The sequence below is a fragment of the Tetrao urogallus genome (assembly GCF_951394365.1).
Source record: "Tetrao urogallus genome assembly, chromosome: 2".
NCBI classification, from domain to species: Eukaryota; Metazoa; Chordata; class Aves; order Galliformes; family Phasianidae; genus Tetrao; species Tetrao urogallus.
The window spans coordinates 11,897,812-11,925,686 of NC_136814.1; the positions used below are offsets into that span (position 1 = coordinate 11,897,812).

Genomic DNA, 27,875 nt, shown 5'->3' on the forward strand with positions numbered 1-27,875 from the left:
CAACTGTTAAAAAAGTATTTTTCTATTTGACTTCTCTAAGAGCCAATCTCTTAGGGGTACATTTGTGAAAATGTAGTAAAAAGCTTGTATTAAGAGTATGGCTGAGTTACTGGTCTGTGGATAAATGTGTAGTGTGAACTCCCACTACAACTGAAATCGAAGGCAAAATGTCTGCAGATTTCGTAGAACTGAGAATTAACCCACTTTCACCATATATCTTGCTTTCAATATCTGTTTTTGAGTGAAATCCTAGGAAGAAAACACTAATTAGAATTTTTAGTTTTCTCTGATATTTTACGCATTTCAACTTTTTATTTGAGAACATTTGAAAGTATTTGATGTTACTCATCTCTGCCTTAGTATTGCATTTTTGTAATACAATTGACAGGAAGAAACTGGCTATAGTACTTTTCTTGCATTTTGTCACGGAGTTGACCATATCAATCTATGTCCGTGACAGGGGCGACAGGCCTCTGCCCTCCCCCCCCACCCCAGTCCCACAAAAATGGGAAGGAAGGAAGGGAGGAAAAGAGCAGCGGCAACAATCTATGGAGGAAAACTTATTTTACTATAATATTGGAATACAAGATAACGCAATATATACAATTTAATTGAAATTGAGATTAATAAATCAGACAAGATAAGAGAGAGAGAGAGAGAGTTCCCGGGACCGATTCAAACCTGAAAAGCTTGCAACGGCTAGGAAAGCACCCTCCAGCACCCACTGCAGGGCAGCAAGAGAGTGCCCCCCTCCCCCCCCCCCCCCCCCACCCGGAAGGGCCAAATCCCGTGACTGCTGTAATGTACAGGGATAGGTACCTGGGATTGGGGCAGTGACACTTTAATGCCCCGTACACTACATGATGTTTTGATGTGGAATACTGAAACCCTAAAACAAAAAACAAAAACAAAAAAACATAGAACCATGACACATTTATAGTAGTAATGAAGCATATCATATAAATACAAGTGGTTTTCATGCTAAAAATAAGTAAAATCTTCTGAAGTTAATTTTAAGTCTATCAACAGGAGAACCTTTGCCAGCTCTTGAGTGATCTGATCTGATATTTTTTGCTGGTTCCTTCTTTAGGAGTTTGTGTGGAGGAAAGAGACTGCTTGTAGTTAAGATACGGTGTAAGAAAATGAGTGTTATATATAACATCACAGTGCACACAGATCAAATTCTGAAGTCATGTGGAAGTGTATATTTAATAGAGTTGTGTGTGTTTGATTGTTACAATGTAAAATGACAGGTTGTCATTTTTTGTGTTGCGTTACAGTAATCTGTGAGCTTCTGTTCTGCTAAAAACAACTAGAGTAGTTGAAACAACTTGCTCCCTGTTCTGAAATCAGATAAGAATTGCTTTAGTCTGTGGTTGGGACAAGAATAAATACTGAAGGGAGTTTTAAAACACCTAGGCAGTGCTATTGTGGGATGACTTTCTCTTTAACATATTTAAAATATGCTGCTTTTTCTAGATTCTGGTCATCTAGAACAGCAACTAGAAGAGGCCAGCACTGCAAGGCGGGAGTTGGATGATGCTTCCAGACAAATAAAGGCTTTTGAGAAACAGGTTAGAACGCTGAAGCAAGAGAGGGAAGATCTTAATAAGGTAAAGTGCTTAGTCAGTGACTATTCTAAAACCAAAGGACTATTTTTATGCTTTAATTTTGATTAAAATAACTTTAAGATATAAAATTAATGAGTAGACGATAAATGTGTAATGTGACCTACTTTGCTTTCTGACTTGTTATAAGGCAAGGACACTGTTTAAAGCATTTTGTGTATGATTGTTGGGTGGTCCTGGGTGACTAATTCCAGGTAATAAACTACACAATGATGCAAATTTGGAATGGCTGCAAAGAAAGTTTTGTAGTATTAGACTAAGGTGATAATTATAGTGGTTAAAAGATGGAGAAGAGCGATTCCAGACAAATAATTTAATTTGAAGTATGAGTGAGAGTGCAGCAGGAAAAAATGCTGAGAATTTGCTGTTAGGGATGTGGCATGGAAGCATTCCAAGAAGGGATATGTGAAAAAATTCCCAAACATAAAGATTTGAAAAGTGATTTGCAATAACTACTGTAACAAATACTGACTTTTTTTTTTCCTCTATCACCAATTCCTCATTTTTAATTTAGTGTGTACTCTATTTCATGCCTGCTTTGTGTTCATGATTGAATCACATTGCAAACATAATCAGATGCAAAATACGTTAGGCTTTTTGTCATCATGATTTGTATTAGCCCAGTATTTTAGAGTCCATGTTCAGTGTTGACCTGCCATCTGTATTTCTCATTCTTTCTTTTAACTCATAAAGTTCTTAAAATCTTAAGTGCTGTGAGGTAGTCTAAAAAAGACCATTCTGAAGCAATTTATAGTGATTAGGACGTCTTTTAACAAGCTTAGAAAACTGTTAAATTTGTATAGGTGCCAAATATTCTTTCTTCCTCCTGCTTTTCATTCTCAGACTCACTTTTCCTTGCTTTTTTTGTTCATCTCTGTTTTGGCTGAACACCATTAAACCATATAAACTGCTGTGGTCCTTCATTGATAGTGTAGTAGCACAGATCTAAGAACGTTTTGTGAAAGATTTACACCATAGGAGTAGCAGTGTTCTCTATGTAGGTTCTTGTGAAAGGGTAATTATCATTTACTATTGTTGAACACATTGTTTTGTATTATCTGAAACATTCTGTACTATTTTATATTATGGTATAGTATGTGAAAATCGTAATTGCCACGTGCATCAGTTCTCAGAAGCTTCAAAAGCAGAAGTCCTCACATACAAGAGTTTTCCATTCAACTAATGCAAAAAACTTGTTAATTGTCATTATTTATCAGTTGAGTACTTTTTGTTGATTTTTAAGTAGTTCATGGAAAAACTGGGCAGATGAAGTTTTTTAAGACAGCAGGGCTTTTTTATATTTTTGTGTGAGTGCTTGTATTGAACCTATAGTAATGGAGCAAATTCAGACTTCACATAAGTTTATGCAGTTTAACTGACTTCCGTAATAAAATCTGATTTATAGGAGCACGTAGCCTGTATTGTGGATGCATTTATCAACATAAATGAGTATCTAGTTTCTCATTACTTTGGAGAAGTTTGAGATGCACATCCAGAGAATTAGCCTTGCAGCTTTCTAGGTTTATTACTTAATTCTTTTTTTAAACTGTAGGAACTGGCAGAGTCTAGTGACAGATTAAAATCTCAAGCCAAAGAGCTGAAAGATGCACACAGCCAGCGGAAATTGGCAATGCAGGAGTTCTCAGAGATGAACGAGCGGCTGACAGACTTGCACTCTCAAAAACAAAAGCTTGCCCGCCAGCTCCGAGATAAGGAAGAAGAAATGGAAGTGGTGATGCAAAAAGTAGAAAGTTTAAGGCAAGAGTTACGCAGAACAGAGAGACTTAAGAAAGAAGTAAGTAGTAAGTTTAGAATTTATGAACTAGTAGTTATGTGTAAGGTTTTCTGATGAAACATTTTTTTAATGTTGTTTGTAAATCTTTTAAATTTTTCTTATTTTTAACGATACCATTTTTGTTTCATAAGAATTTGAAGTGTCCAGGTTAGTGTTGAAATTGTGTCTCTCTTCCTGAAAATCATAAATGGGTTTTGAAAAAATGGAGAGAACCCTGCCCATTAATAAATGCATGTATTTTTGTAGCTGGAAGTCCAAGCTGAAGCTGCGGCTGCTGAGGCATCCAAAGACAGGAAATTGCGAGAGCGGAGCGAGCAGTACTCCAAGCAGTTGGAAAGCGAAGTAGAAGGGCTAAAGGTTAGTCTGTTCTAATATTAACACCTGTAAACTTAGCAGGCAGCAAGCACTGATCTGTTTGATTGCTTTCAGCTGTAAGAGAAAAAGATACTATCGGTTTGACACTTCAGTTGGTGCTGAATACTGGTACAAACGTGAATTGTGTTATTGTCCAGAAGAATCAACATTTACCTATTGCAGTTTTCAGACCATTCATTGCTCACTGAAGAATTTCTCAATAATTTTTTTACCAGATTGCTTCAGTTATTACTTAGTGTAAAGGCTTTTTTAAGTGTAGAATGGCTGAGTATTTAAAGATAAACTTAAAGCCTCTGCAGGTTTCTTTACAGGTGTTTCATGTACTGTGTTCTAAATGAGAAGAAAGGTAGGTTTCTCCAAAATGGAGATCAACAGATGTAGCTGTAAAGGAGAAGTTTCAGTGTATTTAGATTGCTCACACATGCATACATTTTTTTTAGGAACAGAAATTTAAATAAGCCAAGAATGTTAACTGTTATTTTATTCTGTGCTTTAGCATTATATACAATGCTCTAAAGAAATTAGACTTTCTCAAAAATTGAAGGGCACGGTTGTTTTTTTTTGTTTCTGCACTGGGACTGTTGTTCATTTACAGCAAAATGCTGTTCCTGGGATAATTCTGTATTTTTTGTGCAAAATATTAAGTTAGGTCTATTCTGGTCTTAAATCACATGAATAATAATTTCATTATTAGAATTCCGTGGAACATTCATCAACATTAAGTCACTGCACAGAAGTCTTTGTTTTGATCACGCATTCTTTTATTTTGCCTTCCTTCCCTGAACGAAAATAAGGAAATCCATTCATCATGAAATTCATATTTTTAGAGCTCCTGATGCTGTCAATTCAGATTGTTGTCTGAAAATTAAGATATATTTGTTCTGCTTTCATTAATCTTCACCGTTAGGAAAGAGTTTGTATATCTCTCTCAGACATGAGGGGAATTTATGGGAGATCTACTGAGAAAAGTTGGTAAGCTGATTTACAGCAACAAGGCAAGTTTATCAGAATAGGAAAGGGAAGTTGTAGCTTGATTTTAATCAGGTATGGCAATATAATAATACCTGCAAATGCACAAATGCATCTACAAATATAATACAAAAATACCTACAGATGTCTCTCTGCTCTTCTGCTGTTGATGGGCATGTTTATTGGTATATCTGTGGCACTGCATAGATTTGCTAGAAGAACTTATCCCTCCTATTTACTTTGGTAAACTTATTTTCCCACCTTTGGATTTATACTTAGACAAAATTCTGCCCAAATCCCAGTGCTTTGCTGCTGGCTTTGGCACTTCAGAGACCCAAATCAGGTGTAGATTTAGTGACACAGGTGAAGTTTGGATTGCACAGATAGAAGCTTAAGTTCTTTAATGCGGGAAATACTAACCAACACATTTACTTTCTTTCTGTTATTAGATATTTTAAGTATGTTCATAGGCTAGAATTTCAAAATAAGCATGTTTGTCAAGGCTGATTCAGAATCACTAGGTGATTCTGGTGCTAATTTGTATGGCTACTTTTTAAAATTATTTATTAAATTTGTAAGTTCATTTGAAGCAAATTTAGACTACATTCTGTATGTTAAAGTTTTAAATTACATACTGAAAATGAAATGATTTCATTCTTACCCAAGCAGTAGCAAATTATTAAATTGAGAGGAATAAAGTAGTAATCTATAAGTGACAATTTATATAAATTGTTAAATCTAAAAAAAAAAAATCTTTCTTAATATGCTGCATTTGGCAAATATTTCTAACATGAAACTGCTGTTATAAACATCACAGTCCTAAGTTTCTTCATATTCCTAGCATAGTAAATTATCATTACCTTCTGCAGAATGCAGGATATGAGTTTTGGAGCAATGTATAATACCAGAGGCTTATCACATTAAAGCCAAGCCAAAAATCTTCCAAGATTTTTACTAGTATGTTTATTTAACATTAGATTGCTCAATTAGTAAGTTTTTCCATTCCATCTGATATAGTATTGCAATATTTAATGATTATTATTCTTTATTGTACAAGTACAAAACTTGATGTCTGTTCCGTTGCACTTCATTCGTAGTACATGATGTACATGTCAAGCCATATAGTTTTATTTACAGCGCTGTAGCCAGTTTACTCTTAGTCAGCTACACACATGTCCAGTGAAAGAGCTGCTGTGTGGTGTCTTTATTGTTTGTGTGTGCCTGTGAGAGAGGAAGAGAGAGGGAAGAATTCCTGCACTGAGTTATGGCATCTATCTACGTGCCAAATTATGCATTATGTCTCAGTTGCACTATTTGGCTACTTGGAACAGGCATGTATGAAAACATCTATTTGGAATTTGTGCTTACATCAATTCAAAACATATTTTTTGTTTCTTCTGTTACTCTAATTCTGTTTGCTATTATACAATACCACCCAGCTCTCTCTTCTGCTGCAGCATCTGTTTTATCACAGAATTGCAGGGGTTGGAAGGGACCTCTGGTTGTCACCGAGTCCAACCCCTCGCTAAAGCAGCAACCTACAGCAAATCACACAGGAAGGTGTCCTAGTGGGTCTTGAATATTCCCAGTGAAAGGGACTCCCCAGCCTCTCTTTGCAGCTGTTCCAGTGCTCTGTTACCCTAAAAGTAACAAAGTTTTTCCTCACGTCTGTATGGAACTTGCTGTGTTCCAGCTTGTGCCCGTTGTCCCTTGCTTTGCAGTTGGGCACTACTGAAAAGCAGGCCTCAGCAGCCGCCAGCAAGGCCCAGTAGCCCCAGCTGCCACAGCCTCATGCCCACAGCTCCTGCACGGCTCCCTGGCTGCTCACTTTTTAGTTTTGCACCCAATAGGATCTTTTGAAATAAAATGTGAAAAACCATTAAGACCATGATGTTGCAAACAGATGTTTTGCATGCGGCACTGTTACATACGTGTAGGCAATTAAGTGTTTTGGGCAGTAAAAAGCAAGTTCAGTAGTTGACTACAGGGGCATGAAAGAAAATTCCTTCCCTTTCCTCTCTGAACCATCTCCATTTAGTATGGCATCTTTTTTCTCTGATTAACCGTTCTGCATCAGAACTGCAGGATTTTGTTCTTTGATCGAAACAGATGGTCATTTTGATGAGTTAGAGAAAAAATGAGGTAGCAGCATGTATCTGGCTCATACAGTTAGAGGTTTTTACAGCGTTAGGTTGACACTCAGAGCAAGGCCATTTTCTCACAGATTTCATCACAATAATAATTCAGATAATCTGGATTTCTTCAGTGACATTTAGCTCTTGAAATCTGTTCATGCATCATCAAGATAAACTAAGGAAAATTATGTTTACTTATAACAAGAATGGAGTTACAAAATATTCTAGAACCTCCTGCAAGTGTGAGACAGTTATCCTAAGGAAGAAGGTTTTTTAGTTATCTGCCATTTTTTGAAGCAGTCTTTTTATTAATTTGCTTTATTTATTTAGACTATGTTTCCTTCCGTATTCCGTACCTATAAGGAGAAAAAAATCTGAACAAAGTTATACATGTATTTACATGAAATATAAATGCATCTACATTTCCATACTTGGATTTCAATGCATGTATAACACCGCAACCTCAGTTTGTCCTGTTACTGCAGGATTTTGGGTGCGTGGTTGATACAAATGTATATGTGTCCTTAAGCAATATGTGAAGACTACTGAAATGCCAGATCTCACCAAGAGAGCTTTGCAGCTGTGAAAAGTGAAGTACTCTTATTGTTTGTAGCTTGTATTTCCTGTTAACCTGCAGTGATGTAAATGGTTAGTTTAAGTAAAATAGATCAGGTTTTCCTGACTGATGCAATCCATATAGTGTTTTTGTAGCTAGAATTTAGCCTTTAGTCTCTGCCTGCCTTTGTATAGTTTTTCCACAAATTATCTATGCTTTGAAATATATTGACTATACATCGTTGTCCTTTTTCTGCATTCCTGAAAGCCTCTTGGTTTTGTTGCTGTGAACTGGATGAGTGGGATCATAAGTGTCTTTCAGTGCTGCTGTCACTTTCTGACTGCGTGTAAGGGGAGTCACAGTGTGTTATGTGGTGTTTAAAGTGATGATTTCCATGTTTTGAAAACTATTATTGCATTTAAATCACAAAATGATAAAAGTACAGTTCAGATTTATGATGAACAAATTTTCAGAAAGATAAAAATAGATACATGCTTTTATGTGAAGTCTGTAATGGGATATTTTCTAAACACAGACTTAAGAGTATTGAGTTGCTGCTAAGCATTGTTTTCAGCATTCTTGAGTGCTAACTTGGAGCTTCTTGTTTTAGCAAAAACAGGTTGGTCGCTCTCCTGGGGTAAGCAGTATAGAACACCAGCAAGAGATCACTAAATTAAAGGCAGACTTGGAAAAGAAAAGTGTTTTCTATGAAGAGGAACTATCTAAACGTGAAATAATGCATGCTAATGAAATAAAAAGTCTGAAGAAGGAACTACGGGATGCAGAGAGCCAGCAGCTTGCACTTAAGAAGGAGATCATGATTTTGAAAGACAAGTTAGAGAAAACCAGAAGAGAGAAGTGAGTATTTTATGGCATAAAATAAAAAAGCTGAGAATATCTTTCTAAGGCTCCTGTTGTATTTCCTGACACAGTATGGTTTTGGCTGAGCTAATTGATGTTCTAATGGTTCCAAGGTACGTAACATGAGTTTCAGAATTGCAGCTTAGGATATAATGACCCCAGATATTTATCTTGCAGTTTAAAATATTTGTTTACTTTTTTTTGTTTGGTATTTTCATCCTTTGATGCAAAAGAAATGTGTTAAAAAGATCAACTATTGCTTACATTTCTTCCTGCACAGGAACTTAATGCGGACTAGGGCTAATCCATGCTGAGTTGTATCCAGTGTTAACATCAGTCATCAGGCTACTGTAGGCATAAGCTGCTTTATCTCTTCTGGCATGGTAATTTGTCAGAGAAGTGCTTTTTTTCTCTCCCATGCAGTGGAGCTTATAACTAGCCTTGACAGTGTTTCTTGAGGCATTCATCAGTAGAAGTGAGATTTTCTGTTGGATAGTGTAGTGTTCAAAATGCTAATAGTCGTAACTTGAATGTGTTCGTCATTTCCATTCATAAAAATCGGAGTACTTTATAGACACTGAAGTAGGTGTTCTTTTTTGCTGCTGTGATATTAGAAAAAGCATGAAGGAGAGATTCCTACTGAAAGCCTAAGCTGTAGCAGTCCTTGAATATAAGCAGTAAATAAAATAAAAGCATTTTTCAAAAAGCCTGTGCAAATTTGTAAGCTGAACATATTATTGCAGCAGTTTGCTGCTTCATTAGATGTTGAGAGGTGAAGCATGCCATTAGTAGTGTGTTTTCATTGTATCACAACTTAATGGTCTTGCTGACCTATGGCTTATAAATACAGAAGAGGCTTTGTTGTCTTGTAATCAATAAAAGGGATAATATGATACTCTTTTAATGATGTCAGCTCATTAGTGCCTCTAAAGGAGGGAATATTGAATCATTAATACTTCTTTCTGCAGCCTAAACTGTTCTTAGAGATGAAACCTTCAAATGCCAACCAATACAAAAACTGTGGAGCTCTGTGAGAGCTATTCTAATGCACAGCTGCAAAGCCTAGAACTAGATGTTCATCTACTGACAGATGGCCTAATGATGCCGATCTCCTTCATGCTAGCTTTTTGTCTTACAGCTTCTCTCTAAATAGAAAATGAGCTGCATCAAAATCTGAATTGAAGGCTTGATGTAGTCATGTATTTCTGTATTTCAAATGTTGACGTAAGAAAAAGTTGTAAAGATTGAACAGAAATGTATTACACATCGGAATCCAGCATTTAGCCTTAGTGGAAAGGGCTTGAGCATCTTATCAAGTCAGGTGTCCAAACACAGCAGGAGGGATTAATGAAGACTTGACCTTCGACTGGGTTTTGTTAAACTGATAAACAGAATTTCACTGGGTCTCTACAGAAATGCAGAAATTCACTGTTCAATGTATGCTGCAGATTGACATCTGTAGTAATTCTGGGATTTAGAAGGAAAGTCTAAGTATTAAGAATGAAAGAATTGCTGTTCAGTTCATAGTATTTGGTAGTTTTTCTCATGAGAGCGTTATTTTTTTTGTTTCTCCTTGCTTGTGTTGTTTAGCTTTTGTAATCAGGAGTACAAAGCTTTTTGTGTCTGCCAATACAGAATTATAGAGATGTTGTTCAGTGCAAGTGTTGAAAGGAAGCACCTGAAGTCTTCATGGTGAAATAAGTAGAACTGTTTAAACAGTAGGCGTGGAGTGGGCTCAGCATTGAAGTGTATTTGGTAGTCTAAAAATAAACTTTAGTGTATGTTTGAAGGATAGAGTTTCATTGCTTTATATAGTAAAGAGTTATTTACTACAGTAAATAACTATAATAAGCTAAAGAGTTAATTCTGTATGTTATTCTAAGCAAGGGTCAGTTAGGTCTCAGTCAGAATCTGCTTTGGGAACTTTTTTAAAACTTGCATGCTTTTTGTTTCCATTTCATTTTTTAAAACAGGGTGTTTTTTTTTAAAATTTGTTTATTTCCTTTAAATTTAGGATTTATTCCCTGTTATCCCAACAGTGTAAGTGTTCAAGGAAGAGAAACTACCCCTCTGTACTCTTTGCAAATAGTCTGATAAAGTGTGTACTACTAAAATTGGAAACATAGGGGCATGGTATCAGGTCAGTGATATGTATAATACAATATTCAGTTTCTTAGAATTGTTATTATGAAATAGTTCAGAAGGAGGGTGAAGAATAGGGTGAAGAATAAATTGTGTGTGGAGTTTTACGTCTATTAATGATGGATTTATAAAGCAAGAAAGTTCTATAAAATAGTGTTTACTTTTTTAGATTTATGATATTTAGAAGCCTCTGAGGGCTGGTGTTAGTTTTGGGTCTAGTTTACTTGTTTTTTCAAAGCAGCAAAATAAAATGTTAATCCACTTTGTACATCCACAGCTAAGAGCTGAAATGACAAAGTGATATCATAAAGCTCTATTTCATGTTGCTTCCATGTGGTTTGTGGTAATTTTGTTTTGTTGTGTTGTTTTTTTTTTTTTTTTAACCAACAAAAAAAATCTGGATCGCGTATAGTTTCTTAAACTTCTGAAGTGAATACACAGCTAAATTTTAGATGAGAGAAGAAGCTTGATGGGAGAGGAGGATTCTAGGCTTCAAAGCAAATGTATTTTGATCTTCTTGGCTGTCCAAGATACGCCTGTGGAGTTTGTCATAGTACTGTGGCTTTGCTGAATTGGTATTTGGGTGTAATAGATTATATTCATGTTTTCTTTGTGTACCATACTGTAGCAATTTGGCTTACTAGGTTGGTGACAATTAGCAGTTTAATGAAGAATGTGAATACAGAGAATTACAAGCATGTTGGGTTACTATCCATAATTCACCACCTTTTTGACCACTTTGAGCCTTAAAGCCTTAAAATAACAAGAAACACAGAACATGAATGCTATAAATAAATAAATCCCCACAAAAACATTGATATGTAAAAGCTAAGTAAAAGGAATTAAAGAAATTAATGTTAAGCTTGGTCTACACTCTGATAAATTAGCTTTGAATCTCTGCTTTGCAAACAGAAGCAAAACCTGTTATTAATTCCCCTGACAGCCAATGCTTTAATCTTTTCCTGCCTCTTCCCTGGAAGGCTCATCGTATACAGGGAATCTGTTGATACAGAAAAGGAGTGGTGGTGAATTTCATACTTGGCGTTTAAACAGTAACGATAGTATGTTACTTTGCTAGGAGGTAGTGTTACATTTCAAAGGATGCCTAGCAACATAGGATTTCACCATGAATCTAACATGCTGTTCTGGATTTCAAAGAGAAGTTGAAGCACTAAATGAATTTCAAATTAGGGATAGGAAATTCAAACCAGTGTTACTCTCAACTGGGTTCACTGTAACCACTGGAGCTTCTCTTTTTAAGGGTGTTCTTGCAGTTTGGTACATTTGTCCTAGTTACACATTTCAGAAACAGTGGTGAGGTTATTACTTCTCAATTATGCAACATAAAATTCTGGTTGGTATCCAGAAAAGCAGTTGCAGTGTTCAAGACAGAATTGCACCTGGATTTTATTTTTTTTGAAGAACTGCACGTTTTTAAACCTTTTAAAGCCAGACAGTGATGTTTACTGATGGGTATTTTCTGTACCTTTGGCATTCATAGCGAAGTTCCATTAATCTACATGAACTTTGTACCAGTTACCCATCACAGTGAATACAAAATGCTACAGTGCCATCTTGTGAAACTTTCTGTTGTAGTGAGTGTCAGAATAGAAGTTCCATTTCTGACGGGAGTTGGAGGTCTGCAGCACTGCAGTACAGCTCTTTGAGGAAACGGCAATGGCTTTTGTCAAAACATGAATGTAATTTCAGGTTCTCGAGTTCATTACACAGCATCTGTTCATTCTGGTTACGTACATTGTGGTTTTCACCTGTCATTCTGTATGAAACCTGGAACTATGGAAACGTGAAAATTAAAATAGCGTTTCTGTGGACTTTAAGAGAAGCTGTCTGGAATGTCTCAGAATATTGACAGACTTCAATCTGCAGAATTTTAGCTGCTCGGTGTTTGAGGGATTCATTAAAGAATAAAATGTGTACAAGTGGATTGATAAACAATGGCTTGGGAGACTTCTTTTAATATTGTTTTGAAGGGAAGTTAATTGATGATTAATAGATGACAGTACTAAAATGGTATTTTAACACCATTTTATCTTTAGTCTTGGTAGACTGGGGTTTTACCAGTGTAGTACTTTCCTTTCAGTTACTATCTATATCAGTCATATGTTTGAGTAAAGACTGTGATACATTTTTGAAAGGAAATTTTCTAAATCTAATGCATTTTATTTCTTAGCCAAAGTGAAAGAGAGGAATTTGAAACAGAGTTCAAGCAGAAATATGAACGGGAAAAGATTCTGCTAACAGAGGAAAATAAGAAACTTTCAAATGAACTTGATAAGGTAAGTGCTGAGTAGCTGAGGGCTGAGTTTACAGTTAGTGTAGGCTGGGTACAGATTTGGTTATGTAAAGTGGTTAACAAAACTCTTACTAGAAGATAATATTACACAACAAAAGTTATCGTTAATATTTGAGTAGAGAATATCTACAGGCATCTGAATTTGAGGTTGCATTCATATATATATATGTATATATGAAGGTGTACGTATATATGGGTGGGTATTAAGTTATGTGGTTTTTACTAAGAGTTTTAAGTTTGCTAAGATTAATTTTATACGATATTCTAAATAGAAAAAATAGAAGCAGGAAATACTGAAAAAATAGACATTTAAATCAGATTTTAATCAGGCCCATTGAAATGGTAAATATGTAGCTAGGTATTCACATAAGGAGTAAAAAAGTATAGCTTAAAAATTAATATTTGTTCATCATTTTGATTTGTTAATGCATTTCAATGCAAAAGGCAACATTTCGTGTGAGATTATTCTCCTCTTCACGCCTTTCTATTAAGTCTATCTGATGTCTAATTTCATTTTGATTTGGGGAATATTTAACATAATGAAGTTTTAGTTTCCCATAAGAAATTAGTTAGCTGTGGCTTTTGCCTTTCAGAAGGTTCTTGTATGAATGACAGCTGTGTGAATGCAAGGAAGGTTAATTGCTAGGTATTCCATTTTGTACTTACAGATGTGCATTTAATTTCAGTTTTTCTGTCTGCGAGTGATTATAATGAAGAACGGGAATATGAAATACCTGGAGAATCTCCTGACTGATTTGTGGCTGTATCTGTTAAGCCTTATAGTCCATCGTTACTAGATAAGGGAGAGATTCAGTAGTTTTATCTGAACTGTAACATTTTTTGTGCCTTTGTTTTGCCTTTTCAATTTATTTTTTCATATAGAGAGCATTCTACGCATATATGGTGTGAAACAGAAACCCTTTAAGAGTTGTACAGTTATGTGGAGACTAGTTCTCTAGAAACTGATGTGTTGTTTTTTAGAGCAAAAATGTAGTTCTAGTCCCTAAAAAGACCTTTAAGCACAGCTGAGATCATACATGAAGAAAGATTCTGGCTTTTATTGTTGCATGCTGTTCATTGTGATGGGTGTTAACAAATTTTAGAGCAGTTATATAAACTGAGAGAGAGAAGAGATGCATGGCTCTGAGCCTGTGGAGAGAGAGAGTCACAATAGCTTATACATTTAACAATTTGTTTAATTTCTCATTCAGCTCACCGCCATGTTTGAGAGGCTGAGTATGAATAACCGGCAGCTGGAAGAAGAAATGAGAGACCTAGCTGATAAAAAGGAGTCCGTGGCCCACTGGGAGGCCCAAATTACTGAGATCATCCAATGGTGAGTACTCAGTCTGTGGTAGGGCTGTTGCTGAGTTTTGCATTTGTATTTGACACTTGCAAGTGCTTAGGTGAAATCCCACACCTGTCAGGGATTCTGCTGTATTTTTGCCTGAGATTTTAATAACATCCATATCTGGAAAATTGAGTTCCTCCTTAAGAAGGAAAGTGTCTTTTCAAATGCAAGGATTGAAGCGCAAAATGATCATGGCTGTTGGGTGTGGCTTGTGGCTGTGGAAGAATGCTGAAAGGAATCATGTGCTGAGCTCACGCCTCCAAGAAGGAGCAAGCGTGGAAAAAGTGGTGGCTGACAGCATTTCTGTCTTAGCATTAATGTCCTTCATCTGCTTGGCTTGTGTCAGAATGAAACAAATGTAGTGCAACTTCTGTGTGATTTTTACAAGGCCGAAAGGCAGAAGATTTGAGACTCTCTCAGTGCCAGTCAGATGATGTTTCTAATAATACTTCAGTTAAATAATGATTGTTACACTTATGAAGTCTTCTGTCCACTTCTAGTAAGTGGAGAAAAAGAATAACTTGAAACTATTGAGGGAAAGAGATTGCTCTTTCTAGACATCTTTCATTTTTCTCCTTCGTTTCTGTTTTTCTCTCTGTTCCCTTTGTATGTCATAATGTAGTGTTTGGTATCTATGAAAACATTTTGTATCTCAACTTTTTTTCCACTTCTGTGAAGATATCATTATTGCATATGAATATTTTTTTTATTTACTACTTGAATTCTTCTCCGTGTAGTAACTAAGTAATGTAACTTGTTATGCCAAAGCAAGAATCAGAAACATTTATTTTAATGAACCTTAGTATGCCGATTGTTGTAAGTATAATTCTGTTGTTCAGATACACAAAGTTTGCCTTTGAATATAACTGTGTGATATATAACAAGAAAGCAAGATTGTCCTCTGGCTTTCTGGAAGTGTTTTAAACTGTTAATTAAATAATGTAACTCTGATCTGTTTTATGAAGTTCATAGTGTGTCAAGGCATTGAATTCATAGCAGAGATGACAAATTTTAAAAGGTCCAATTGTGCAGGTTTGTCTGTCCCATCTCTAAATGTAGTAGACTGTCTGCATCAGAGAAACATATATTTATTTGCTGAAACTCTGTTAGTTTGTAGCTGATTGGAAATATTTATTCAGAAAAAAATCAAGCTAAAAGAGACACAAGTCTGTTTTACATTCCACGTTGTTGGAAAGCACTCAAAAGTTTGGAGCTACAGAAGAAGACAAGTCAGCATTAAATATGGATTGTTTTACTTGACACTATGTAAAAGTGTACCCACAGCCATTAAGAAAGTCCGTTCTCCAGTTGATGAGAGTGTTTAATATTTTAGGATGTACTACTGATGTAGTTCAGATACACGATAAGGCATCTTGCACGCATCAGATGTCACTTGGGAGGAGAAGAGGCTCAGGATTGTTTTTTTTTGGCGTCCCGAAAGATACTAAATGAAACAAAGTTAACATGCAAAAATAACTTTCTTAAAAGCATTTTGCTAATCTCTTTCAATAGTACAGTGTATTTTAAAAAGTATGGAGCTGAAAATTAAAAATTTGTTTAAAGAAAGGCAAAGAAAAAAATACTACAGTTGGACATTAAGGAGATAGAAAACATGATTTAGTTTCAGTTTTTAATTACCTTATGCATCTCAATTTTCCTTTTGCATTCCTTTCCACCTGTATTAAAATTTTTCAGCATTGTGAGGCGACATAGTTGCTCTCATTTCTTCCTTATTGTGTTTGGATTTCCCATATGTTAGCCAGATGATCTGGTAATGTCCTTCTGCTGTTGTTAGAATTCAGCACTGCATACTGAAACTGGGTCCTTTATTTGGGAGCTTTCTTGCTGTGGAACATGGGCTGCTGTATAAATTATTATCCATTATAATGGTAAACATTTGAAAAGAAAAGTATCTACATTCTTTTTAAACTAATTTAGTCAGTCACATCTGTGTTTTCTTTGGAAGAACATAGAAATTCAATCCCTACCTGACAGCATCTTCAAACTGGAAATAGCATGCCTGGGAGCTAACAAACTACGATAGATCTTCTGAGCTGCATCTCCTCACCTAGTAGATTTTCATATAATACTAAATCAAAATATAGATTTTGGGTGTGTACTTTAAAACACCTTTAAAATGTTTTTTTGTCCTCTTGTTTAATTTTTCTGCCACGATTTGTGAAGGATTGGAGGCAGTATATGCAATTAATTACTATTAAGTAACACAAGCCTAAGGCGTTCTTCGCTTCGAGTGTTTTACCATCTTGCAGATCTCTCTCTGGACACGTGTGGCACTCACGTGGCACTCTTTGAGTTCACATTTTGGGCAGTTAAGACTGTTGCTCTTTTCACAACTCCTTGTGAGTTTCTGAATTTTATTTCTTTTCAAATTTTGTAATCTGAAAGTTATAAAGCTGACCTGTCATATTCCCTTTAGCTTTCCCTGCATTCTTACTGTGGTCTCTTGCATCTTGTTTATGGAAGATGTACAAAACTTTTTTTATTTTTGCTATTATTATCCCAAGGCACCATATATATACCAACTTCTTAATATAAATACTTCAACCAAAATTTAATTGCATATTCTATTGTTGGTAGCAATAGACCCTCACAGATCACCCAACTTTAATGGAGCTACTATAATTACATGCTTATATTGGCCAAATCACTCATCGTTTCTTGACAAGAATAAGAGCTGTTAAGGACTTTATAGTTAGCTATAAATTTTCCTATGGAAGATAGGAAAGGAATTCATTGTCTGTGAGGTTAACACAGTCACTTTAAAAGAGAGACTTCTGAATAGCCGTGGTACTGTATTTCTGATTTATTGCTGAGAGGAGATTCATGGAAACCTTGGTAGGGATTCCCAGAGTACTTGTCAAAAATGTGAACTTTATAACTCTCTCTGGGAGGCTATAAGCCAATTTTAAAAATTGTATAGGTAGACAATCCTGTAAGTAATACTGTAGAAATCTCTTTTTCTCTCCACTCACTGAAATGGAATCTTTAATAATGAGTTCAAATTAATAACTTTGTATGTTGAGTATGTATGTAAAAATGAACTAAATCCTACCTAATTTACTCATAGAGTGAAACATTAAGCTTAGATTCAACTGAGGCCAGAAGGTATGGCTGTTGTTACAGAGAAGATCATTCTCCTTGTTAACTAGATTTCTTTCTACCAACTGCAGTGTGGTTGATATTATCCTGATTATTCATTTCATTTTTTTTTTTTTTAAAGTACCACAAGTACTTTAAAATTCTTTGAGTTTTGAAATCTGCTTGCTCTCAGAAGAAAGCACACACAGATTGCATACAAGATTTAGAGTAGGATGGGACTTTTGATAACTACCAGAAGTTGCAGGAAATTCAGCAGAAAACCTGAGATGTTCTGAGATTCATGGTGTTCAAAGTAGGAAAAATCAGAAATTAATCATCTATTAAGTAGAAATGATGGAGAATAATGGGAAACTTCAGTGTTCGAGAGCAAAGAAAAGTGCTGAAAGTTGAGAGAAATAGGATTGGTTTGTTTGTTTCTTTTAAATAGATTAGGGGAGAAAAAGAGCTGAGACTTTAAGGATAGTGATAGACAGAGATCTAAAACCTCTGAGAACCTTTGGGAGAACTACGAGTGATAGCTTTCAGACTTCCCTGAGGTTTTAAATGAAATGAGATGCAGCTTGGTATGTGACCAGGGCTTCAAGATCCCTTCTGTTTAGCAAATAATAATAATAATAAAAACAATAATAATAACAAATGATAAAAAAAAATAAAAATCTTTGGTCTTGATTCATTTTGTGTTGTAAAGTATTCTGGACACAGACACAGATGGTCCCACTTTCCTAGTAGCATGACAAATAAACTACCAGATGTTTGTGAGTGGTTATTTGAAGGTTAACATGATGATGTCTCCAAGTACATAATGAAATTTTAGTTTTAGTCAGTTGCTTTACAACAGCATAATAATCACCAGCAAAACAGGAACAAATCCAAATGCTCTTAGGAAATCAGCATTTGATCAATATGTAAATCATTTTGGAGAAAATGTTGCCATCTAGTGGACAACAACACCGTTTGTACTTCAAATTGCACTATTAATTCTTTAATACACTAAAGAGTCTGCTTAAACATGGCATCGATTTTTGTAAAAACAAACAACTTTCTTTCTAACATGGGAAGTGAATCTTTCTGTTCCCACTTGTACTTTGTTCTTTTTAGTATCCATTTTGTCATGTGTAGGCTTCTTATGCTGATTACTGCACCTTTTGCCTACTCTTGTATCATAAATGGTTTGTACAGGACAGGATCTTCTCATCTAGTCATCATAATGGGTTACATATGGAATGTTAGAAAGTTGATAGTCTGCTTCCATTGAGTCCTCGTATACCTTGGGAAATTGCTAACCCATTCATGTCAAAACTATCACACTGACATAAATGGAATCAGGAGATGGTTTTTAGTTTAGTTTTGTTTTTAAGTCTCCTTCTTACCCATTGAACTAAATTGTAAGCAAGAGACAAAGAAGATAAAGCTTACAGAATGATTAAGTTCTTAACTTTTCCACGTTGGGTGGGAGTTTTGTGGCAAGTAGTCTCTAGCTTCTCTGATTAAAGCGTTCTTCCTTAAATAAATCTTAAATTGCAGACCCAGAAGTCACTACTACCTGTAGGTATTTACTCTGTAGCTTTTACTATGATAGAGCTCTTCTGTTCCTCCCAAATCCATGGCAATTCAAAGTGAGAGCTCCACTCTGGCTTGCTATCTGTAGAACTTTGTTGAAGCATTATATTATTTTCATTAATTAATGGCAGACATTCAAATTGCACCATTTCCATATTCACTGTGTAAAATCAACAAGAGAAATTTGTGTTGCTTTATATGCAATGAGGAGAAATCCCTTTCTGCAGACAGGTCACTAGGAGAAGCTGGAAAAAAGGCAATGCTTCAGCCATTCTTAAGGAGGGTAGAAAGGATGACCCAGGGAACTACTGACCTGTCAGCCTCACCTCTGTGCCAGGGAAGATCATGGAGCTGATCCTCCTGGAAGCTATGCTAAGGCACATGGAAGAGGGGGAGGTGATATGAATAACCAGCTGTCAGCGGTTTATGGCTGGTTTGGCCCGGTTCCGTGACCAGCAGGGCAGAGGGATCCATGGATCCACGCCTCTGGAAGAGGGAAACAGGGGACCCCAAAATAATTGAAAACAGAGGCAACGATCTGAGGAGAAACAAACTAAATATAGTATCAGCAAAATATAATGAGAGAGAGAGCGTGTCTGAAAGGTGGATAGGCCTCACCGCAACGCTGAGGTGAGAAGTGCAGTCCAGTTGAGCAGATGAAGAGAAGCAGATGGAGCAGAGCAGACGGAGAAGCGCAGGCGAAGAAGAGCAGGCAAAGAAGAGATCATCAGAGAAGCATCCCCAAACCTCTATGTGGGGACCAAGGAGGTAAATCCCTCCCCACTGTAAGGGCAGAGCAAGTCCGACAGTGCCTCCTTAGACTGAATGAATATAAGTCTATGGGGCCGGATGGCGTGCATCCCAGGGTCCTGAAGGAGCTGGCTGAGGTGGTTGCCGAGCCGCTCTCCATCATATTTGAGAAGTCGTGGCTGTCAGGTGAGGTCCCGGACGACTGGAGGAAGGGTCACGTCACTCCCATATACAAGAAGGGGAGCAGGGAGGACCCGGGGAACTACAGGCCGGTGAGTCTCACCTCCGTGCCTGGGAAAATCATGGAACAGATCCTCCTGGACAACATGCTCGATCACATAAAGAATGAGCATGTGATCCGAGACAGCCAGCACGGCTTCACCAAAGGAAGGTCATGCCTAACTAATCTTGTGGCCTTCTATGATGGAGTGACGGCATTGGTGGACGAAGGGAAGGCGACCGATGTCATTTTCCTGGACCTGAGCAAGGCCTTTGACATGGTCCCCCACCACATCCTCATCTCCAAATTGGAGGGAAGTGGATTTGATGGGTGGACGACCCGATGGATAAGCAATTGGTTGAAAGGCCGCAGACAGAGGGTGATGGTCAATGGCTCTATGTCCAGGTGGAGGCCGGTAACAAGTGGTGTCCCCCAAGGGTCTGTCTTGGGACCGGTGCTCTTTAACATCTTTATCAATGACATCGATGAGGGAATTGAGTGCACCCTCAGCAAGTTTGCTGACGACACCAAGCTGAGTGGTGCGGTTGATACGGTGGAAGGAAGGGATGCCATTCAGAGGGACCTCGACAGGCTGGAAAGCTGGGCTCGGGTGAACCTAATGAGGTTCAACACGGCAAAGTGCAAGGTTTTGCATTTGGGCCGGAAGAACCCCAGGCACCCGTACAAGCTGGGAGGAGTGGTCCTTGAGAGCAGCTCGGCAGAGAAGGACCTGGGGGTCCTGATGGACGAGAGACTCAACATGAGCCAGCAGTGCGCTCTGGCAGCTCGAAAGGCAAATGGGATCCTGGGCTCCATCAGGAGAGGGGTGGTCAGCAGGGACAGGGAAGTGATTGTCCCTCTCTACTCGGCTCTTGTGAGGCCCCATCTGGAGTACTGTGTCCAGGTGTGGAGCCCTCAGTACAAGAAAGACATGGAGATTTTGGAAAGGGTCCAGAGGAGGGCGACTAAGATGATCAGGGGGCTAGAGCACCTCCCCTATGAGGACAGGCTGAGGGAGTTGGGCTTGTTCAGCCTGGAGAAGAGAAGGCTGCGGGGCGACCTCATTGCAGCCTATCAATACCTGAAGGGAACCTACACCCAGGAGGGGAGTAAACTCTTCATAAGGGCTGACAATAGCAGGACTAGGGGAAATGGATCCAAGTTGAAGGAGGGAAGATTTAGGTTGGATGTTAGGGGGAAGTTCTTTACGAGGAGAGTGGTTAGGCCCTGGAACGGGCTGCCCAGGGAGGTTGTGGATGCCCCGTCCTTGGATGTGTTCAAGGCCAGGTTGGACGGGGTCCTGGGCAACCTGATCTAAATGTGTATGTTTGGTGGCCCTGCTAGGCAGGGGGGTTGGAACTACATGATCCTTGAGGTCCCTTCCAACCCGGGTGATTCTGTGATTCTGTGATTCTGTGATTCTGTGAAGAGAGCATCTGGTGACCTTGCCAGGAGTTCTATCTCCTCGCTGACTGCAAAGCCCCTGGGGAAATGTAGTTCTTTTCCTCCGAACAGGCACCTGGAACTTGATCATCAGCAGTCAAACCCCCAGTGCATTACATGATGCTATGGTGTGGAATATTGATAACCAAAAATCATAAAACCATGACACCACCATGGCTTCACCAAGAGCAGGTCCTGCCTGACTAACCTAGTGTTTTTTTATGATGGCGTAACTGCATTAGTGAGCAAGGGAAGAGCCACTGATGTCATTTGTCTGGAGTTCAGTGAGGCATTTGTCTCTCCTAACTCCCTTCTCTCTGGACTGAAAACGTATCAGTTTGTTGGGAGGAATGCTCAGTGGATTAGGAACTTGTTGCAAGATAGCGCAAGACAATGGTAGTCTACAAATCCATTGTCTAGATGGAGATCAGTGACAGGTGGTCCCTCAGGGTTCAGTGCTGGGACCAATACTCAGTACTGTCTTCATCAGTGACATTGACAGTGGAGTTGAGTGCACCTTCAACAAGTTTTACCAACATTAAGCATATTTCTTTTCCTGTGTCTTGACTGTTAGCCATGACCTTTCTTTTTTTCCATCCTGAGCCTCATACGTGTTGTATAGGGGCAGTTCGGGGGCCAAAGGGAGGCTCTTCCTTCTGCTCTGAGCAGAGATGAGGATCCACTTTCCCTCATCTTGTATGTCAGTGCAGTTCCTCAGGTTTGGATGCTAGCTTACCTTCCTCTTGCAGGGACTTAAGTTGGGGTTCTGTCTTAGCCTGTGTCAGTACTCTAAGAAAAATGAAGAGAATTTTATTTTTTGTTTAGATTGTTTAGTTAAAACATTTTTCTTCTAATGTAATTGTCTAGGGTAAGTGATGAAAAAGATGCTCGAGGTTATCTTCAAGCCTTGGCCTCTAAAATGACAGAAGAACTAGAGGCCCTGAGGAACTCCAGCTTGGGTGCAAGAGCTACAGTAAGACTTATCATTCTGCATATCAGATGTTTTCTTTGTTTAAAAATGGTAATGGTCATTTGATAGTTTTAGCTGCAGTAATAATATTCTTTCTGTAGAGGCTGTGTTAGTCAAAAGCTAAACTTCTCTAGAGCTCCCCTTCTGAATAACTGACTAGCAAATTTATTGTTTATCACATCATGTATTTTTTTTCTACAATATTCTTGAAGTAGCTACTTTCTAATCATATATTAATTTGTTGAAGGAAATGTGTACTATGCTGCATGGAAAGCTTGAAGTCTTTCACTTCTGCCTGTCCTTCATAGTGGTCATTTGAATCATTTTATCATTTTTCACTAGGACATGCCCTGGAAGATGCGCCGTTTTGCAAAGCTAGATATGTCTGCAAGGTTGGAACTGCAGTCAGCTCTTGATGCTGAAATCCGAGCCAAACAGGCTATTCAAGATGAGTTGAATAAAGTCAAGGCTTCCTGTATCTCTACAGAGTGGTAAGACTGAATTGTTCTATGGAAAACTTTCTTGGATTCCTACCAGAGAGCGTTAGTGTATCATCGTTTAATTTACATTTTCTGTCAAAATTTGATGATGAATGATGCTGGTTTCTTATATCTGAATGTGAAAAAAAAAGATATCTGTCTTTATAGCGCAAGCAGCTGGAAGCTTTCTTTGGAGTTTTGGAATGTTGACAACATTCAAAGGGGACACTTTGTTTTCAATAATGTAATGTCTCCTAGTTTAGTAACCAGTTCAAATTTATTCTTATCCATTGTATTGATAGCTGTACGGATTCATTCTAAAAAGAAAAGAAACCTACTATTGTGTATTGGTTTGCACAGCAACAGTATGTGCTTGTAGGAGATTATGAATGCTCTTGTTCCTTGGATCCATTTTTTGAGGTTTTTTTTTTTGTGTGTGTGTGTGTGTGTGTGTTTTTATTTGTTTTGTTTTGTTTTTTGTTTGTTTTTTTGTTTTAACTTAAATTATAAAATTTCAAGTAGGGCGTATGACTGAAGTGGGGAACTAGTCCCAAGACATTAAATTTCTAGGTCTCTAGCTTAAATTTAGTTCAGATCAGTGGCGCCTAAAATCTAATACTGATGAAACTTCTTGAAACCCTGCAAACACAAATTTGATGATAGCATTTGTCATAGCATTTACCACTGAAACTTGTACCTGTTGTTTCCTTTGCTAGTTTGGACAGAAATCAAATACGGAACATGAGATTTTTCTGAGCCTACAAGAGAATTCTGTTTAAGGCATGTTTAAGAACAAGCTTGCACTACTACTAATGATTATAGCTGAATTCTGATGAAAAAGTAGGCATGAATTCCTTTAGCTGTGGTTTCAATTCCTTCTACAAGCATTAACTTTGTTAAGCAAAGAGGCGTAGTAGGTGAAGTACAAAATACGTACTGTTTGCATGCCTCCTGCCATATGTTGTAATTTGACTTAAGCTAAAGCATTGCAAGTATGCCATGAGAAGAAAATTGGTCCTGCACTATGATGTAATAGAAGTTACATTTCCAAATAACAAATCTCATTGAAGTATTGCAGTGCTAGTCCTTTGAGTTGGTGTAGGTTAAAGTAGGTGCTTAAGCTGAAATATGACTTCTGAGCCTTCTCTTAGAGTCACACACATTCTGTTCCTTCTTTCTCTATAGAAGTACTTTTTTATAGGAGCATTTCTGTCATCATGCAGTGGCTAAACACGTAAAAGGGCAATACAAAGCATGGAAACAGCTCCTAGCAGAGAAGGGGTAGGATGTGATGTAAGAATTTCAAATACAAGCAAAATGAAGAATTTTTCTTGCATCGTATCTGTGGGGCACTGGCTTGTTTTGCAGCTTTAGGAAGTAGTTTAGACAGAGCTGAGGTATCTGTGAAGTGGGAATACCATTTCCACTTATCTGGGAGGTTTTCACACCAGGTAACCTGATGATAGGCAGTGGTGTAGATCCTGTAAAAATATGAATGCCACGGTTTTCTTTGATCAGCAAGGATGAGGAGTGCTGAGTCAGAAAGAACTGAAACAGCTAACTGTTATACATGATCTATTAGTATCAGAGATACTATGAATGAACAAAATAAAAACTCTATTTATAAGTTTGTAAGTACATGTGGTCTTTTTTTTTTTTTTCCTTATCCACAGGATACAGGCTCACACAATTACTCATACATTAGAGATGTGACCCTACCTAATGGTTAAACAAGGGCAATTAATGCCTGTTCTGCTTCTTTAAGATACCTCACTGAAGAGGTCCAAAGTGGCTTCTGAGTTCATTCTTGCATTTGATGAGATCATGCAGCTTGCTGGGCATTGATTTTTAACTGAGCAGTAGTCCACATAACGTGCAAAGATGAATAAAGAGTGATTTGTAACATTGGTTCTCAATGTTTACAAAGGATTTTTGTTTGTGTTCTTTTGAAGTAAATTGCAAGAATCTGAGAAGAAGAACTTGGAACTGTTGTCCGATATTGAAAGGCTGAAGAAGGAGACGGAAGAACTTAGATCAGAAAAGGGTATGGCAACTGATATCCAACTAAATAACATATTTCACATTTGTGGGTACATCTTATCAATTAAGTGTCGTCTTTTCTCTAAAATATGATACCAGGAAACTTTGGCATACAAAATGTGAGCACAGCTATTGCATGGTGAGATGTACCCACAGTTGAATTTGCTCATGTGTATTTGTAACAGCTTTGGTGATACACTTGAACGAGTAAGATAATATCCATGTTGGAGTTGTAGTACTTTTATTTGGCATATGTATGGTATTTGACTGCCAGAAAATTGCTGAAAGAATGGATTTTTTTTGTAATTGTTTCCCATCTTTGATGAATGAAAGGTATTTAGACTTTAGCACTAATCACTGTATTTTTCGTTTATGAACATTTGAGGCCCATAAGAAGGAAAACAGCTGCAGAGGCACTGTGCAGTTCATTCATCAGTTTCTTCAATGAATTCATTGATTGGCTTTGTAAACATGCAGTGATCAGTGTGGTCATGTTTGCTTTGGTATGGTTGTAAGAGAATATTCTGGGATTTCTGTTGCATCTGCTAACTGTTTTGCATTAGAGAAGAGACTTTTAGTAAGTCTGAAATGAAAAAAATTCATTGAGGTAAGATTAATGATTTGGCTGATTCTTTACAGTTCCTGTAGTACCTCTAATATTTGTATCTTATAAGTGGGAAGAAGTGATTTTTCAGACCAAAAGGGATTACCAGATTTTTTGTAGGAAACTGCTTGAACTTGAGTTTCAAAATTTGAGCAACAGTTGCTGCATAGAGATTTCAAATGTTGTTTACTGTCATAACAGCCAATAACGTGTTGTAGTTAACATCTGTTTCCATATATAGGCCTCCAAGTGTTGGCTGACTGGTAAAAAGGATATAAACCTGCACAAAATGTTCAGAAATCACTGGCGCTGATTAGCAAATACCACTTAGGGAATTGTTAATTTTTCATCTTGATGTTAGTGCTAAGATCAGGATTATACTGCTGAGTGGGGACATTAATGTTTTGTCACATCTAGCTTTTACTTTTAGATTTATATTTTTGAAAATATTTTTTAAAAATTGTCCATAGTTACCCTACTTCTGAAATCTATCTTTCCATGAAACAATCTGTTAAGGGCTTGTAATTAATGTTTCATCTTGTATTTTTTCTAGTCTTAATACCTTATTTTTGTGGAAATGGAGATAAACACTTGCTCTTTTCTTTTTTTTTTTTTTTTTTTTAAAAAAAAAAAAGAAGAAAAAAAGGAGTATTAACTATTGTGTTTCCAGAAGTAAATGTGTAAGATTCTACTGTAATTAGTCAAATATTTTTATAGAAATATACCTTAATTCAACATCCTTATTATCTTTTGGACTTGATTCTCCCTTGTAAGAAGAACTGTGTAGTTGTCTCAATCATTCCTTATGTTGAGGATTCAGCTGCAGTCAATATTCCATGGTAGACTAACTTTCTTGTACATGTAGATTGATTTCTACCATCTTTTGCTCTTGAGAAATGCATTGCAGAAACCAAGAAGGGTGGGGAAAATGATTACAAAAATGATTCTATAGGAAGTAGGTTATCAGAGAATTTTGTTTAGTCTTTTTCTAGGATTTCAGTGTATTTATATAAAAACTGTATTATTTGAAAATACCATGTATTCCCAAACAGCATGTTTTGTGTGCTTTTTGTTGAATCTCACTGCTTTTATCTACAGTCTTGCCACAGCAGACTGTCCAATGTGCAGGCAGAGCAGGGGTGACACCTGCTGTGTTAGTGGTTAAACCTGTATGATTCAGTGCATGTTGGAGATGGCCATAAGTGCATCAGAAACTTGTGTATTGCACAGAAGGCACGCATAAGTGTGGTTTCATGCTCAGTTCACACCACACGCATCCTAGCTTGGAAAAGGCTAATTAAACATTTGTTGCTTGCTTTAGTGGGTGTATATCTATTAAAAAAAGATTTTACTGTGAAAAACAGACCAAACATGACAATTGCTTTAAACAAATGTAGCTGTCTGAGGTGGATTCCCAAACCCAAAATGCAGCAAGGCAAAGGTCCTCCATAAAATGGTCGCTTTTCTTTAGCTTAAAAACCTGCTGCTGTTTTCTAGGTGTAAAGCACCAAGACTCACAGAATTCTTTCTTGGCATTTTTGAATGCGCCTACCTCTGCTCTGGATCAATTTGAAGTAAGTGTAAAGCTGTTCGCTCTCTCAGTTGTCAGTGAAACTTTTTACTATTGCTGTTTTATACAGAATACACGCTTGCTGAGAGTTTGTTACTGTTTTAATGATATTATCCTGTATTTACTTGTATACAACAGTATGTGAATATTGCTCGTCGTTTGCAGTGCTGGCTGTCTTCTCTTGAACGCTTAATAATCATAGCGAATTCTCTCTAAAATGCTGAATGCAGAAATTTTCCTAATATCATAGCAAACACGTAAAGCAAAGGTGCTCAAATGACTTTGGTACGTGTTCAGAATAATGCTAAGTAATGTGAATGCTGGTTTTGTAAACATGAAAGTATGCAAATAATCCTTGATTGCATTCTGTGAAGTGGTTGATACTGAAGTGGTTGATATTTATTAGGATGTTTTCATTGTTTGTTCATTTTCATTCACAGATTTCTAAAACCCAGATAATTGCTGTTCATTTCCTCTCCACAGAATTTATATTCCTAAAAAATAAATCTCTTTAATTCCTTTGTTGCTTTTAGAATAGAGACCAGTTTAGGTAGAAAGTATGGATGTGGAAAATTGAAACAACACAATGCATTTCTTATCTTCTGTTTTAATCAACAGCCAACAGTGCATCGTTTTTCTTTAGAGAAAAGCAGCCAGGGTGAAATACTGGTCAAACTAAATTCAGTGGGGACAACACACCACCTTCACGGGGACAACACACCACCTTCACAGTTATATATTTGTTGTAAAATCTTTTTTTTCCTGATACATATACAAGATCATATTTAGCTACAAAAGACATTCCTGATGCTATTAATCTTCCAAAATTAACTTGCTTTTTATTGTGTATTCATTATTCCATTGTTGTCTCATAATGCATAATTAACGCTTTTTTTTCATTTCTTTTTTAAATGATTTCCCTTATAAGTTACTTTAGAAATAAATTCCTCTTGGAATGTAGGAATCTTGTTTTATTGAGTCAATGCAAGAAAA

General features: G+C 37.1%; 1 protein-coding gene across 4 annotated transcripts in view; it reads left to right on the forward strand.

The window, feature by feature from the left end:
- The window catches only part of CDC42BPA (CDC42 binding protein kinase alpha), a gene marked incomplete at both ends in the record, with an annotated part of 150,362 nt that overhangs the window by 87,894 nt on the left and 34,593 nt on the right, over positions 1–27,875 (forward strand). For all 4 annotated transcript variants that reach the window (XM_079550162.1, XM_079550159.1, XM_079550160.1 and 1 more), the window contains 10 exons: positions 1,480–1,613; positions 3,181–3,423; positions 3,670–3,780; positions 8,069–8,316; positions 12,653–12,758; positions 13,987–14,111; positions 22,087–22,192; positions 22,532–22,680; positions 24,621–24,712; positions 26,810–26,886. In XM_079550162.1, coding sequence (XP_079406288.1) covers positions 1,480–1,613; positions 3,181–3,423; positions 3,670–3,780; positions 8,069–8,316; positions 12,653–12,758; positions 13,987–14,111; positions 22,087–22,192; positions 22,532–22,680; positions 24,621–24,712; positions 26,810–26,886 — 1,391 coding nt within the window. The remainder of the gene's footprint in view (positions 1–1,479; positions 1,614–3,180; positions 3,424–3,669; positions 3,781–8,068; positions 8,317–12,652; positions 12,759–13,986; positions 14,112–22,086; positions 22,193–22,531; positions 22,681–24,620; positions 24,713–26,809; positions 26,887–27,875) is intronic.